We start from the raw sequence: 16,228 nt of genomic DNA on the forward strand, positions 1-16,228 counted from the left end.
TGCAGCCACAGAACTGGCACAGCACTTTGCACAATGCCAGGCTTGCTACCTGTGTGCTGCAGCTCTGCTCAGGCTGGGGCTGAAACATCCCGAGCTCTCCTCTAACCTGGTAAAGGTTGCCTGGTTATAAAGTTTGGCCACCACTGGCCTGGAGCATGGAGTCCCAGACTGACGCCAAGAAGGACTTTCTGGACACCTGGCTGGGTTTGACAAGTCATGGGATGATGCTGTTAGATTTAGTTTTACATAGTCCTGCAAGGAGCAGGGAGTTGGACTTGATCCTTGTGGGTCTGTTCCAATTTGAGATACTCTGTGATTCTATGTTTCTATGTTAGTTATTTTTGCCTGCATCAGTAAGTGTCCTAACTTTAATCTAGCTGCAAGATATTAAACCCTAGCTTATGCTTCCACTGCCAGAGATCATTCAGCTCTTCAGCATCTCCTGGGATGCCAGACTGTCTCCATCACGCAGAGACATCCTAGGAAAACCCCTCCAGCTTAAGCATCTTGGGGAGGCACCTGACATTAAGCTGCTGGAAGTTTATATGGTATGATATATATGTTTATAGCAGCATAACCAGAGTCACTAGCTTTGGAAAGGCATTAAGAGTGAGAAAGTCTGTGAAAGCATGCTGTATTGTCATTAGGGTAAATGTTTAACATCATTATGCTAAAGGAGTTGGGGTTTCTTTGAGTGCATCTGTCATTTGATTCCTTACATCAAAGACCAAAAAACCGACCCACTTTCAGAGTCTGGCTGCTCTGTGTAACTGGAAAGCAGATTTCGTTTTAAGGGGATCCATACTGACTTACAAATCTGCCATTGCTTTTGAAAACTGAATTAGTCTTTAGTTTGCTTTTACTTAAACTGAAAGCATTGCTCTAGCAACCAGGAGAACTGGATATTATTAGTAACCTTTTACAGGAAATGTGGTGTGTCATGGGTTGAGCACACATTTTTCTGGAAAATGCAGTGTACAGGGAAATGGGGGGAATAAGTAAACATAAAGTGCTTATACAGCAGTTCACTCTGTTTGAACGTCCAGCAATACAACTCTGAGGTTACCTGCTTATAAAGGAAGCAGAGAATTATATTTGAGATTTATTTTTGGCTAAAAGCATGAAGTGCAAATAGCTCTTTGTGCAAAATGTCAGCTGCATTTCTGGGAAGCAAACAACATTGCCTTAATAATCCATGGTAAATAACAATACTAAGAATGTTACCACCTATTATATACACCTGCAGGTGTATCTGGATAAACTTATGTAACTGTAGTTTGACATCCGAAATAAACACAGAAAAGTAAAACAAGGCATTTCAACCAAGGTATTCTGTGAACAGCAGAATGAATGAAATATAGGAGGAAATTCAGCTTCAGAACAAAATTTGGGTACCTACGTAAAGTTATTCATGTACGGAGAAGACATCTGAGCTACCACTAAAGTCTGCAGAGTTCTATGGCTTGACTCAGTTTTGTTTAGCATCACTGGGGATACTGTAAGCTATCCATCCTGGCCTCCAACTGGACACAGGTTTCCCATAACAGTGTGTCCTGTTGGCCACCTGCCTCAAGATGACTTGGGCATGCTAGGGTCAGTTGGCCCTAGGTGACTGCATATTGGCAGATGCATGCAGCCAAAGGTGGGCACCCGGATTTGATCAGGCTCTGTTGTCTACGTGATTGTTTTCTTTTGATTGAAACAGGGCTTAGATACCCCATTAGACCCTCAAGCTTTGGTGTGTGGGTCTGGAGGTAGCTGCCATCCTTGAAGAGTGATTCAGTTCCCCAACCACCACCAGTCGATTGCCTGCTGCAACTGTCATGCCCTGGCTGGATGATAGCTGGAGCTTTAGGAGGACGCACATCTCCTGTAGGTCTGGTGCAGATGTCTCAGAAAATCTCAAAAACAGTAGATACCTTTGTTAAGGTAACTGAATTGAACCTATAAAGTTCAGAATATTTTTATTCTGGATTTCTTTATTCCCTCTCTTCCTCCAGCTCCTTCCCATGTCCCTAGGTTGCCACTGGGAAGGAGACATGCTGTAGCTTGTTCCAAGCTCTGTCTGCACTGGTGAATTGGGCAGTGTCTTTTCTCTAGACATATGCTTATTTTCAGGATGCTTGTCATCTCTGAGACCCCATACTTCTATCAAACTTGGTTGAAAATGGCTAAAGTGATTCTCCCAGGAACTCCTTCACCGATGGGCTCCCACCTGTTCGGCAGTGTGTCCAGTGCTCTGGTTTTCAACTACATATCAGACAACATCACTTGTAATACCTCCGACTGGAATATGAAATAATAGATTGTTTCATAGCAGACTGCCGCAATGATTAAGAGGAGACCCACACAAGCTGTCAGTGACAGTCCAGTATGATGGACCAGCTAAGAAACAATTGGCTTTAATCTCACTTTAGAGCAGGATAGTGCTCAGTGCAGCAATGGTTTATTCGGTAGTTTGTAGTGGATATGGGCATCTGCTGTGCTACCAACTGCTCTCATTTATAATCACAGTGATTGCAAAGAGTACTTTACAGAGCAGAACTGACAGGCCACTTCAAACGCACTGTCTCCTGAGTGATTAAGGCCAGATTTTCAAAATTCCAGCTCATCTATTCTAAATATTTGAAATAAGAGGGAATAGGGTGGGGGGATGATAGCAAAAGCTTATGGCTCTTTGGTAAGGTCCAGTTAAATATAAGTACATTTCGTACTGTTTGTTTTGGTCTAGCAGACTTTATAAATTTAAAATACTATCGGAAAAACAGAAGCCAGAGGACCTACAAGTATTTCTGGTAGCATTAAGAGATCACAGAGAAAATATCCTCACAAAGTCCATTTTATTGCTAAAATGGCACAAGTGCTGCAGCACTGATCTCCCCCTTGCAATGCTACAGAGCTGGCACCCACCCACCTTGTACAGGCAGCACATGAGTTGATACCAGGAAATTTGTTCTTAGTGTATTTGGGGTAAATATATTTTAGCTGATATCGGTTTAAATCACCTTTGCCCCATTCCTGTCATCCCAGGCATCTACATCTGGTATGAGCTTCTTGCCCTTGTCAATTCAGCCCAAAAGCTGTAATTCACTCCTGCTCAGACCACGAGCAGGTGTAATGTCCCGCACACAGCAAGCGGTGATCAGCTTGCAAGATATATTACTGGGAATAGCCTTCTAGAAGGCGGCGGCTTTATTTATTTGATAAAGTTGTATTTACTGGGGGAGGGAAGGTTAAAAGAGATTTAAATCACCAAGTATGTTAGTTGTGTCTAATCTTGCTGTGCCCTACCAGCAAAGGTAGACAGTTCTGAAGTTGCAGGAACAAGAGAAAGCCAATTGACAGTCTCCAGTTCAGTTTGGATCTTCTCATACACCTGTGAAATTTTTCAAATATTTTTTTTCCTGACTAGTAGCAGCATTTCCAGGACCAAGCCTGCTTTTTGCGGGTGAGCCCTGCTCAGAGCTGGCCACATTAATCCAGTTTGTGATGGCTTGCTTTTGCCTGGTGGGAAAAGACTGTGAAACTGTGTGACCTCTTAGGTGTTTATTCAGAGTCACAACAGATTTTCTTCATGTCCCAGAGGATATTTAAATCAAGATTATATGTGAAAATAAATACAAATGCTTAGAATGTAATATTTGGTTTGTGTCATGCATTTGTTTAACATTATCATAGAATCATAGATTAGTTTTGGTTGAAAGGGACATTTAAAGGTCATCTAGTCCAACCCCCAGCAGTGAGCAGGGACATCTTCAACTAGAACAGGTTGCTCAGAGCCCTGTCCAACCTGGCCTTGAACTCTTCCAGGGATGGGGCACCTACCACCTCCCTGGGCAACCTGTTCCATTGCCTCACCACTCTCATCATAAAAAAAATTCTTCCTTATACATAGCAGTACCTTTCTTGATGTCAATTGGGGTTGCAGTTAGTGATTTTCTCCAAGATGGAATACTGGCAATTACAGGAAATTCATTATACTACCATTTATAAGAACATTTACACTATGTAGCTTCCAATGGAAATTTTATCCCATATCCTGTTTCTGAGCTTTGTATTTTCTTTTCTGTATTTTGGGGTGTGGGAGGGAGAAAGGGGATGTTGGAGTGTGCTATTGTCCATGCTATGCCTCTGCACCTGAAAATATGTGTTTGGAAATGCCTGCAGACCTCCTTTTCCTACTGAAACACCTATAATTAGTCATAGTTCCACGAACGCTGGTGGTGTTACGGTGACACAGATGAGATGAGACTCAGACCCTTCTGCTTCCAAGACCAAACATCCATCCTCCAAATGTAAGGGTCGTTGATTTCCTTTTAACTTTATTCGTTCCAGGTGCTCAACCTGTTCCTTGCCTTGCTGCTAAGCTCTTTCAGCGCTGACAACCTCTCAGCACCAGACGAGGATGGGGAGATGAACAACCTGCAGCTTGCTTTTGCTAGGATCAACAGGGGTCTTCAGTACGTGAAACACACCATGTGGAATTTTTGCTGCAATGTCCTCCGGCACCCCAAGACGACGGCTGAAAAGAAGGCGATGATGAAGCTTGCTGCCCAGAATACAGGTGCCCTTAACAATTGTGTGAACAGTCACACAGCCGCTGAGCTTGGCAAAGACATGGAGAATCACAAAGAGAACCATGCTGAGGATGGGATGAATAAAAATGGGGAGAAACACCTAGGAATTACAGACAATGATGATTTTATGACCAATCCTGACCTGTCCATTTGTGTTCCTATTGCTGTGGGTGAGTCAGACATCGAGGAGGAAGATGAGGAGCAGAGCACCTTTACGGAAATGGAGCAGGTAGGCAAGTAATCGTGTACTAGTTGCAGCTTATTAGAGATGGCCTTTGTTCCCACCCTTGGTCAGGATCCATGGCTCATGATGCAAGTGTCCCATGGCCTAATCCTGCCTTTGATACGCTGTTAACTTCAGAAGAAGTTACAGATGCATATCCAAGAGCAAAATTCAGTCTCCAACAAGAGCCATTCCCTTTCTTTGTATTCTTTGTGCTTCTCTAGATTAATCCTTCTAACCAAAGCAATTAAACCCTTTCTCACACAGAAGACTCTTTTTTCTTTCTTTCAGCTGAATCATGGGAATGTTACAGAACAAATCTTAGGTCCTCTGACTGTGACAGGGGATTTTCTCAGTGTGCGTGGGCAACGGCTTGGTTTGATTTGTACAGCAAGTATTGAGGGCCAGGCAGTTCTTTTAAAAATCCAAAAAGACAGGCACCAGAGAAAGAGAAGATAGGTAATTGTATGTATTCAGACAGAAAAAAATAGTTATTTGCCTGTTTTTGGTGTGATATGGCAGATTTATGTTTTCCCCAGAGCAGCCAGTAGTAAAGGCTGAAAAATTCTGTACGGTGAGAGGTGTTGGTGTGAAACGAAGAAAAGTCTTCACAGAAACACTTTTCTTTAACTCCTTCTCTCCCTCTCCCCTTTCTACCAGCTTTACCTCTTGGCTTCGTACACCATATCTAGTTAATGTTTTCCAGACCGTCCAGCCTTGATACAGCATACTCCGATGCCGGCTGAGACCTGCAGAGTTCAGCAGGCTCCTGTTTCACATCCAGCTGTCAGGAGGGATCCCCAGTCTCTCAGTTGAGGGGAAGAGAGTTTCAAAGCAAAACTGTCCTTAGGGAAGGGCTGTTCTAAAAAAGCCCCAAGGAAGGACTCTGTGTCAGGAGGTGGGCACAAATCAGCTGCTAAACATTCATTTCTGCTGTTCCATTGCAGAAATTTTTTCACTGTTGGTACATCTGCTTACCAGCAAGTCTTACACACTGATCATCCCCTTGAGGAGCTGACAACAAGGGGTCAGAAAACTTTATCATCAAGCCCTACTATCCAAACAGACACCTGGATAACACAAAAAAGCAGTCTGACATTTTTGATAAACACTTTTAGGGACTTTTTTGTATCTTTTTCAAGGAACACTTTCATTGAAATGACCTGTGGATTAGTGTGGTTGGCATGGATAATACGTTCTTTTTTTTCTTTGAAGTCCTTCTCTATTCTCAGCGTTGCATTAGTTAAACCTACAAGCAGAGTACACCTGGAAAGTGAAATATCAATATAGTAGATGGGTTTCTTAGTATCAGCTGATATGCAAATACTGACTAGTGTAAAAACGTTCAATAGTGTGTAAATGTGTTTCATTCTGGAGTTCTGGTTTTGTTTTTTAGAAGGCGTGGAGTAGAGAAATCTATTAATTAGCTTTGTCAATAGTGTTTTCCAGGCTTTGACAAGCTGCTGTTGCAGGTCACTGCTGTTCTGCTGTGCGTAGCCCTGATCAATGGTTTGCAACCTTTGTCTGCAGGCATGAAGGGTCTGCTGCTGAAAAGGTCCAAACAAGAAGCAAGTTCATACAGACAGCGAACAATTTTATCAGATTTGTAGAGAGGAAAATGTGTGCATGCAAGGGGGCTCCAACTCAAAGACTCAAAATACATTGGCATAATAAATACACAAAAATAGGAAGAAGCTCAACAGCAGAAATTGTAACTGTGTGATGAGCTTTGCATCTGCTTTCCTGCAAAACCCTAATAGATTTGCACAGCTGTAAATCCCTCCATAAGGAACAGAGCCATGAGGAAGCAACCCCTAAACAACCCAAAAGTCTGTCATTTGTAATGATGCCCATTGCAAAAACGTATGATCTCTGGACCCACAAAAAAAAAAAAATATCTCTTGATCAGCACATAGGTTACTGCAGAAGAAATTATTTCACCTGGAGGTCAGTATGAAATCCCCATTCCCTGAATATAGACTTGTGGGCATTACAGCGTACTAGCTCTTGTATCAAGGGCAGCCATGTGGGACTTAGAAATAAACTTCCCCACTCACTCCCAGCATCTTTAATCCAGCTCCATGGGAGTCTTCACCTCCTTCCCTCCAGGATGGCCATGATAACCACAGCAGAGCTCGCAAAGGAAGAACAAGGCAAACAAGAGCAAAATTTACATGATTGCACTGAAAGGGCACAATTACAGTGAAGTATCTTTTTGTGTGGAGGGCATCATGCAGAAATGAAATGAGAATTACCAAGGGTACGCTAAACATTCAAATCTATTCTAACTTTCCTCTAATTATAATCCATATTTTTACATATTTAAACATTTTAGTATGTACAAAGAGAATGTGTATATACATTTTGCTTCTCAGGAGAAGACAATGATGTGCCCTGCTTCTTTAAAGTTGTTGGCTGACCTGGAATTTAGCAGCCCCTTTGGCAACATTGCCAGAACATGCCATCCTCCTCATGCATGTTGATTTTGGTGCAATAGCAGGGGATCGGATGCGAAAGGAGATGCATAAAAAGGGACTATAGGGGGAGTATAAGTATGTATGTTTCTCGAGGGCATGGCTCGGTGAACCTACACAATTCTTGCATGTCCTTTACACTTTCTCTGTCAGTTGAGGATCCTGGACCATATTCTATGCATTGGGTGCTCACATCGGTCTGGACTAATCTGTCATGACAGAGAGGCTAAAGGGAGGCTGGTCTCCAGCAGAACCCCAAAGCTGTTGATCCCAGTGGGGTATTTCAGGGTGATGATCAGCTCAGCTTACAGCTCCTGTACCAATGCCGGTCTCTTCCCAAAAAGTCACAAAACTACTCTAAAGTAAGCCCTTGTGGCTATGAGAAATGGGCCCCACAGTGTTACATGCAGCAGTTTGAAATTTCAGATGATGAGCAACCCTTCTGTGACTGCACATTTTCCTCTGAGTAATAGAAATGTCTAAGTTTAAATTTCAGCTGCCATTTCTATTATCAAAGCTTACACTGGCAGCAGCCGTCTTCCTGAAAGCTACCGATTTGTGGCACTGTCATTGAGAGGGTTTTGAAGGAGCGAGCCCAACCTGATAGATTCTAAATCTCCTTTGATTACTGAGATGTAAGTGAGATGCTCTGCTGGCTCGGAGAGCCAGGAGACACATGCCTGCAGCCCACACAAATGGTGAGAGGATCAGAAAGAAAAGCTGAGTGACAAAAATTTATTTGTCATTGTTGTGTGACACGCGTTTTGATGCCCATCACTGCAACATTTTAGCTTATGTCTTTACATAACCCCCCCTCCTTGCCGTGCTCTATAGTGCTGGGGAGGTGTTTCCCTGTCAGTCCAGATGAAGAAGATTTCTTCAGGATTTGATAAGTTTAGCCTTATAATGAGAACAAGAATAGCTGTCTTCCATTTTCCCCGTCTTTGAGATGTATAATTTAAATATTGGTTGTTCTGCAGGAAAACAGCTCACAAAATCTCAGCAGCAACATGCTGGCTGCATCTTCTCAAGATTCTTTTGGGTTCTTATTTTGGCTTCCTAGGTGTTTAAAATGTGGAAATTATTTTCCTGAAACTCCGCAGAGTGTCTTGTAATTGCTTGTAAAGACAATCTTTTAATATGTGACATCAGCTTTCAGTCTCCTGAAGGAGTAAGATTATGGGGACAGTTCACAATTCAGTGTGCACAGTCCAGCCCACCTAACACAGTGGATCCTACCAGAACTTACCTGCAATTCAACTACGTTGAAAGTTTCAGACATCAGCGGGGTTTGTACCATTTACATTAGATATATAAGTCCAAAGATTAAATCTTAAAATTACCTGCTTTAGTATTGCTTAACCTTCAAGGTGCCCACAGCTCAGTGTGTGCCTTTTTCTCGGTGACATCACTTTGTGGTTCAGAGGAATCCTGTGATCAACGGACTAAAAGAAGGTTCCAGATAAATAATGCTGGGTATCCTCAATCAGTCCCCAAAGTATGATGTCCTGCACTTTCACTGTTGGACTCTGGCTTGTTTCTGTTACCTCAGACTTCAATGACACCCAGGTCTTTCCGCACACAATTGGGATCCTTTTCTGCATGGCTCTACCTTTTCCTTGTTGTTTGAGTCAGCCCGACAGGGTTGCTATTGCTTTCTCCCCTTTCTTACATTTATGTAATTACTACACGGCCTGCCTTACTGAAACTACAGCCCTCAACTTGATCTGTCTATAGCATGCCCCTGAGAAGAAAATCCGTGCCACGGTGGCTAGTGGCTCTTGGCCACACCTCACGTTTGCCCTCTCTGCGGTGACAAAGCCAGGGACGGATGCTGCTTTCTGCAGAGCTAACACCTTTGTGTTTTCACATGCAGCGCAGTGCCGAGCCAGCAGCACTTGCCTGCTTGTCTTCAGAAAATGCCATTATTGATTTGTTCCGACGGAGTGGCTAATTGGGTCATACGGAAAGTGCTGGCTGCCTGCTGCCGGGACGGAGCGCTTTGCAGCTTCAGCTCCTTACCCCTTGCTCGACATGCGGCACACACCATGGGAGCGCTGCCCTGACCACATCCCAGCTCCCACTCTGGCCAGTTTGTGCCGTCCTGAGACTGCGAAGCAGGCGGAGGGCTGGCCCATCCTCTTGTCTGAGGCTCACCCCTGGCTGCAGAAATCCTGAAATAGCAGAGTTGTTGCTGTGCCTGCTGGGGCTCACCTTCCTGTGACCTGGCAGGGAATAGTGCCTGTGGGAAGGGGACAGTGTCTTTTAGTGCCTCCCAGGGTTTTCCCAGTTTCTCACCTGCACAGCTGCACTTCCCAGTGTGATTTCCCTAGACCCCTGCAAGGCAGAGCAGCACTTCTGCTGTGATTTTCAAGGGGTTTGGGTCTGGGTGGGCACAGGGGACCCAAGGGGTGTGCGTTGTCTGGAGTTTGCACACTGACTGAGTATTGGTTGCTCCAGAGCACGCCTCGCTTTCCCAATGATAGTCACATTTTTTTTCTCGCTTGGCAGTGCTCCCCTCATATATATATATATATACATATGTATGTATGTATGTATGTACGCATGTATATATAGACATACCTTTGCCTAGGCTCCACCACATGCATCTCCCAGGAAAACCAGATTTTCAGACTTTAGATGAGTAATTGCCTCTGTGCATGCCAACGACAGAACTGGTTGCCTCCGCACTCTATTCAATACTACAGTTTCTATATTGCCCTGAATCAAAATTCCAAGCTTTTATTCTCTTCTTCCCCGTATTTATTTCAGAATTACTGACTCATTTTATTTCATTGGATGAGATGAAAATGTTTCTGATTACTTTTTTTGCCTTTTTCTACCAGTAAGAGATTGATAATTTTGAGGTCAGAGAGGACCATTGGGATCATCATGGTTTGGCTTTCTCATAACACTGAGTCAAAGACTTCAACCACTAATTTCTGCACAGAGCCTGTAAGTTTATTTTAGCTATGATACATCATTTGTAAGACAGAAAAAAGAATTAAATATCTCAGGTAACAGAGAGTTCACCATCTGCACCTGGACCCCCATCTGTTTCCTTTGTATACAGTGGAAATTTTACTGTACAATTTCTGTGTATTACAGACCTGCTCCTAAACCTGAAGTGATTCTGTAAAAGTCAATAGAATTACTCCAGGTTGACATAAGGGTAGCTGAAATTATTGAAAATTGCTATAAAAACGCCAGTGCATAAAGATTTTGATATAAAATTGTTTGTGACAATGTCTTATGCTCCTAATAATTCTAACATCTATAAATCAGAGATACCATGAAGTCATGTGTTTGTTTGACAGGGTACATTAATTTCAGCCTTTTACTGCAGGAAATATACTTTATTGTCAGGAACTGTAATGCCCTTTCAAACAGTATTTATATCCTGTCTGTTTTCAGTTCCAGTCTGTGGGACATGTTCTCTTTTACTGCAACTGGATAAAATATCTTTGAATTCTGTCGATGACTCCCCAGTTCTTACTGGCAGGAGAGTGAGCCCACACGTATACATGCATGCAGCATGCAATAAATCTTACAGCGTTCTTTTTGCTGGCTTTATGTGCACCAATATTTTTCTGATTATTAAGTAGGATAGCAGGGGGGGGTTCAGTGTTATTACATACATAATTTGCCTGGATTTCTCCCTTTTTTAACTGTTTTGTTTTGCTTTGCATTTCTTGAAAACTGCGTGGAACTCAATTATTTGCTAATTACTTTTAGCAATAAAATAGAACATTTCTGTATTTATTGTCTTTGGAAGAAAAGCAGCAAGGCCATTAGAAAAATGACTACAAATCACAACAGCAGATTTAAAGAACCTATGTCCTCATCTTTGCTTCTACATATAGAAAGACATTTGTGTTTATTTTGTTTCAGCACGATGGGGCAGAAAGGAGAAGACTCCATCTCAGAACTCTGCTGACGTGATTAGAGCAGTCACACTGCGAACAAAGGTTTTAGGGTGCTGATTCAGTACAGGGTGGCAGGGAAATATATTTATCTACAGCATAATGCCTAAGGTGCAGGAAACACAGGGAGCTGATGGAGGGGAGAAAGAGGGGGGAGAAAAAAACCCAAAAAGCCTGGCATTGAAAGAACCGATATCAGGCATAGCGCACTTGACAACATGCATTTGGACAAGTGCCCAGACCATGGACTACGTGTCAGTCACAGCTTACTGGGTGCCTTTTCCCAGTATCCATATCCCTCCCTGGAGCAAAATGCTGCCCAGAAATGAGCATTTCTCACTGTTTCTCCCTTAGGTAAAGAAAATGCCAACATGTAACGTTTTGGACGAAATGAACAGCAGCCAGTTCCCCCGCAGCTCCTGTGCCGAGAAAGACAGGGCATGCGAGCATGGGTCGGGGGTTTGAAATTACTCCCATTGATTATGGTCCAACCCAAAAAAATCTAAAATCATGGTTATTTTGTTGCTATTACCTGTAATAATATGAGAATTTTTTCATGATCAAAATATTAACACCTTAGTTGGGTGAAAGGTTCCAGATTATTTCAGGCAGCCTCATTCACTGCGCTTTAAGGCAAACTTCCAAAATTTAAACTTCCATCAAAGCCCATTAGTTTGAGTTCTTCATATCATACCATGGAAATATCCCAATTACACAAAAGAAACATAAAGTAGATTGTGATTAAACTTCAAAATGCAATTTAGCAGAAGGTATTAGCTTGAACTCTCAACAATGAACACTTAAGAAACACTTTTACTGCCTATTTAAGCCCATTGAATTGATAACAGGCTAAATTAACTTTGGCAGTCCATCTTTTTGCCAAGTTCTCACACTTAGACTAATTTTAAGAGTCAAGCCTTGTAATAATGAATCTATGTTTTATTATGGGCCATGTGTTGCTCAGTGTGGGAAAAGATCCTAGGCCAGCAGTGCAGAAGCCATTAGAAATAACATGACTCGCCCCTCTGTGGCTGGAGTTCAAACACTTAAAATGTTCTGGATTCATCCTTGAAGGAGCACTGCTAAACTGCTCTGTCCCTCCTTGAGGGATGACATTTGGCAGAGCATCCAACGCCTGTGCAGAGACCGGCAGTTACGGGCTGTGATGATATTGGTCTGGCAAAGGGTTTTTTTCACCAATATTAAAAATGAGAGAAAATACCAGGGCAGGCTGGTTCCAGGGGAGTTTTTGCTGTTAACAGCCTCTGCTGAGCAGCTGTGGTTTCTGGTCAGCCTTAGCCTTCACCATTCTGAATTGTAAGGGCCAGATTTCTGGTATCTTTATCCAGCTAAGTATTCACAGGACCATTGTTTTTTATTAGAACAAGCACTGCCATTTTCTACCAAATACCCTGTGACTTTTGGGAGCAAAAAATGCGTTTCTTAGCTCCACGGGGAGAACAAGTTCTGTGTTTGGCTACATAGATGTAACTTCAAACTTCAGCAGCCTTAATGCTGGCAGGTGACCGCACAGCTGGAAACTCCTTTAGGACCTGTGGACATCCAAGTTGGGAGCATAATTTCATCTGCCCAGGAGCTGGGCAACAGGCCTGTGCTGTTTCTAAACTTGGTGACTGTTGTGTTTAACCTGTTTTGCCCATGTTGCTCTTCAGCGTGCATGTGTTAGTGATTTGGGGTTTAATAAACGGGGTCCCTATAAAGGCTGGGTGATCAAGAAAAAGAAAAAAATATCCAGATGGATTCACATGGCAAATACAAGCAGCACCTCCTAATTCTGGTGTTTTACTGCTCACTTTGTACCAGATTGTTTCTGGCTTTTGCACAGATGAATGGCAGGAGGAAAAACTGGGAGGGGTAGATAAGGGCTGCAAAACTGAACAAAAATTGGTCTACTAAGTCAGCCTGATGCCTGGTGAAGTGGAATGATGGACCAGGTGGCATGGGATGGAGAGTGGGGATGACCAGTCTCAAATAATCAGGTTTAGGCTATTTCTTTCCTGCTTTCATACCCTCTTTGAGGAATTTGCAGCTCTTAAATTACGTACGTGTGCTGCAGCCTTAAGGTAGGACTTCACAGGCTTTACATCAGTATTGCAAACACTGTAGTCTGCTAATAAAATGCAGTTGTTAAGGAACATAGTGTAGCACGAATCCTCTCTGTGTCTTAGCTATAATCCTAGTGCTGTGGTGTGGTATCACTCCAGGTTTTCCTCTGATTTCTCATTAAACTGAGTAGCAGCAACACTGCTTTACAGAAGCAGTTCTTCAAACCAGGTTAGAGAGATTCTTAATGTGCACACTTAAAATTGACAGCTGCACACCAGCCCTCTTTTATTCCTGGCAGAATAAGTGATATTAATCTTCCCCTTCTCGTATTAAGGAAGCAAGGGAATTTTCCTGATGTATGTGGTGATTTTTCTTCTCATGCTAAACGTGCAGAAAGATAAATCCCCTGATTTCATTGGTGCTACAAGGATTAACATTTATTTGTGAAAGAGGAGAACCAAGATCATAAACTATCTGTTCTGGTAACAAGAACCCACAATTCATTTGCCTGGTTCATGGTTATTTATTTCTCTCCCATTTAACTCAGATTTTCCAAGGCTTTTCAGAAAGACTAAATTCACATATCTGAGAGTTGTCAGCCCAAGAGCTCTGCAGACTGTAGTCTCCTGTTTACTTTACACACCAAACAGGTGCCACCGAGGCAGTAATGCAAGCTCGCCGTATTTCAGCAGCATTGCAATCTGCTTGCTTCTCCACTTATGTAGAGGTAGGATATAAACAGTTCAGTTTTCACGATCATTTACTTCTTGGCTTCTTTGCAGAGGAAGGATGCCAGTTACTAGACACAAACTGTTGCTGAGAAAGGATGCCAATTGCTACCAGGCACGGTAATTTTATGAAATCCATAGCTGTCTGCAAGGAGGAACACAAACATCAACAATTACTTTACAGCGTAAACAATCCTCTCGTAGCTATGTGTGTCGCACTGCTGAACTGGGTTTACTATACATGAAAAGTTCCTCAGAATCCTATTATGGTATCCTGAAACTGGCTATAGGAAGCTTTGCAGGTTAAAATATTTTGTCATCTATTAAAGGACTAATTGCTGCTCTATTGAGCTGCATTTCTTCAGGAGGCTCAATTTCACAGTGTCTGTCATCTATGAATGGCTAAAGCAGAGATATTTCTGTTGCCAGCATCTTTGGCTGCTGCTCCTTCCTGTGATGGACCATGTCCCATGGTGAAGCAGGGTCCCACCTGTATGGTCAAGTGTGTGCAGCATTGCATGTGGGGCAACCAGGATGAGCCTCCACTGCCCTGAGTCTGCACCTGGAAATGCCCTGACCAGCTCATTCCTGGAAAGTGACCACAGAACCTGAGCATTCCTGAAATCCCGTTAGTGTCTCAAAACTCATTTTGGAGAGACAGAGGGATGCATGAGTCTGGTGGAGAGTGGAGAAGATACATAGGGTTGAAGCTTCCCATTGCACTGTAGACTGAGTAGAGGGCAGTTTGTACTTGCACTGTCACACCAGAGACAGGGGATACCCTGTCCACCTCATAAAATAACTTAAATTAACTTTATCCTGGCACATCCTTCATCCTTGCTTGCTGGCTCTGCAGTGACAGTTGCAAGGGGGAGGGCTCCAGCGCCAGTTCCCATTTCTTGCCTCCCCACCTGCCTGGGACAGGAAGCTTCCTGCTATCAAAGGCTTTGCACGTCTTCTTTCCCACAACAGCCATGGCCAGGGAATGAGGGAACAAATGTTACAAGCCAGGGTCATGATCTAGGGAGTGAGTGAAGCATCAGGAGAACCCATTTGAACTGGTCGCCATCTGAAAGACAAGTCCTGGGATCCTCTTTCTAAATTTGTTTGCACAGGGTGGAAAAAATGATATTTCCATGGGGAAGGAATAAAGAGAATCCATGCTGATGACAGGTATTTGTCTTGTTTTGCCAACAGCAAGTCCTCTTTCCAAAGGAGCGGCATTTGCACTAATCCCCATTTGAGCGTGAAACAATTAGCCGATCTGTGCTTTTCAGAGGCAGAATGCAGTGTGGAGCCTTTGTATTTATTTGTGTCAGCAAACAAGTATGTGGGTCCATGCACAAACACACTTGAGATGTCACCCAGATTATGGTCTATTTTCAATCTGGTTGCTGTTTTCCTAGTGCTGCGGCTGGCCTGCAGCAGGCAAAGGGACAACACTGGGTCCGTCCTCCTCTGTGTGCTCGTTACTGGTTCGGTGTTGGCAGATCAGCTGTTTTTAGGGCCCAGAGCAGAGCAGAGGAGAGCAAACTTCCAGTTTATGCTGTAAAGGAGCTAAGCCTGGTCTGGCCTCCCAACCCTCCGTTTGCACTCCCAAAGCTTTTGTATTGCTGAATGGTTTTACTTTATAAATTATGAAAACAACTGAATCAATAAATATTAACACAATGTGTATTGCCTTGGCAACATGGCACTTGATACAAAAACTAAAAACAAATTATATAAACCACCCACGGCAGGGAGCTTGACAGGAGATAAACTTGCTGCTGTTGCTGCCAGAAGAACGAATCATCTGGAATCAGAACAAAAGCAAACAGTCTGAAGTTAAACAACGTAAACCAAAAGCACCTTTCTCCAGGCAAGTCTGTGCTGATCTTCAGGTGCTGTGGGCTGCAGAGGAGACTGTGGCATCCCATGAGAGTGGCTTCCCAGGGCTGGCATCAGTTGCTTGCAAAAACTTTGTGGATTCCCTCACATTCCTTTTGGGCCTCAGTCTGTACAATCAGATTGTTTTGAAGAGTCTACTTCTCTTGGAGACTTTCTCCCACCGTATAAATTTACAGGACAAGTCTGAAACCACATGGTGATGAACCAAATCATTGTCCCACATGCCCATGTTGTCCCCATTGGATAATTTGCCAGGATGTATTTCATCAGTTTTAATTAACGTTAATTAATCGGATACTTGGCACAAGTGTGATTTCTGGGAAGCAGCTGGGTCCGTGGTTCCTGG

General features: G+C 43.1%; 1 protein-coding gene across 5 annotated transcripts in view; it reads left to right on the plus strand.

Moving 5' to 3' along the window:
* The window catches only part of LOC308063652 (sodium channel protein type 5 subunit alpha-like), a 224,945-nt gene that overhangs the window by 146,635 nt on the left and 62,082 nt on the right, over nt 1–16,228 (plus strand). For all 5 annotated transcript variants that reach the window (XM_080386919.1, XM_080386920.1, XM_080386921.1 and 2 more), the window contains one exon: nt 4,336–4,806. In XM_080386919.1, the coding sequence (XP_080243045.1) occupies nt 4,336–4,806 (471 nt within the window). The remainder of the gene's footprint in view (nt 1–4,335; nt 4,807–16,228) is intronic.

The sequence above is a fragment of the Falco punctatus genome (genome assembly GCF_963210335.1).
Source record: "Falco punctatus genome assembly, chromosome: 4".
NCBI lineage: Eukaryota > Metazoa > Chordata > Aves > Falconiformes > Falconidae > Falco > Falco punctatus.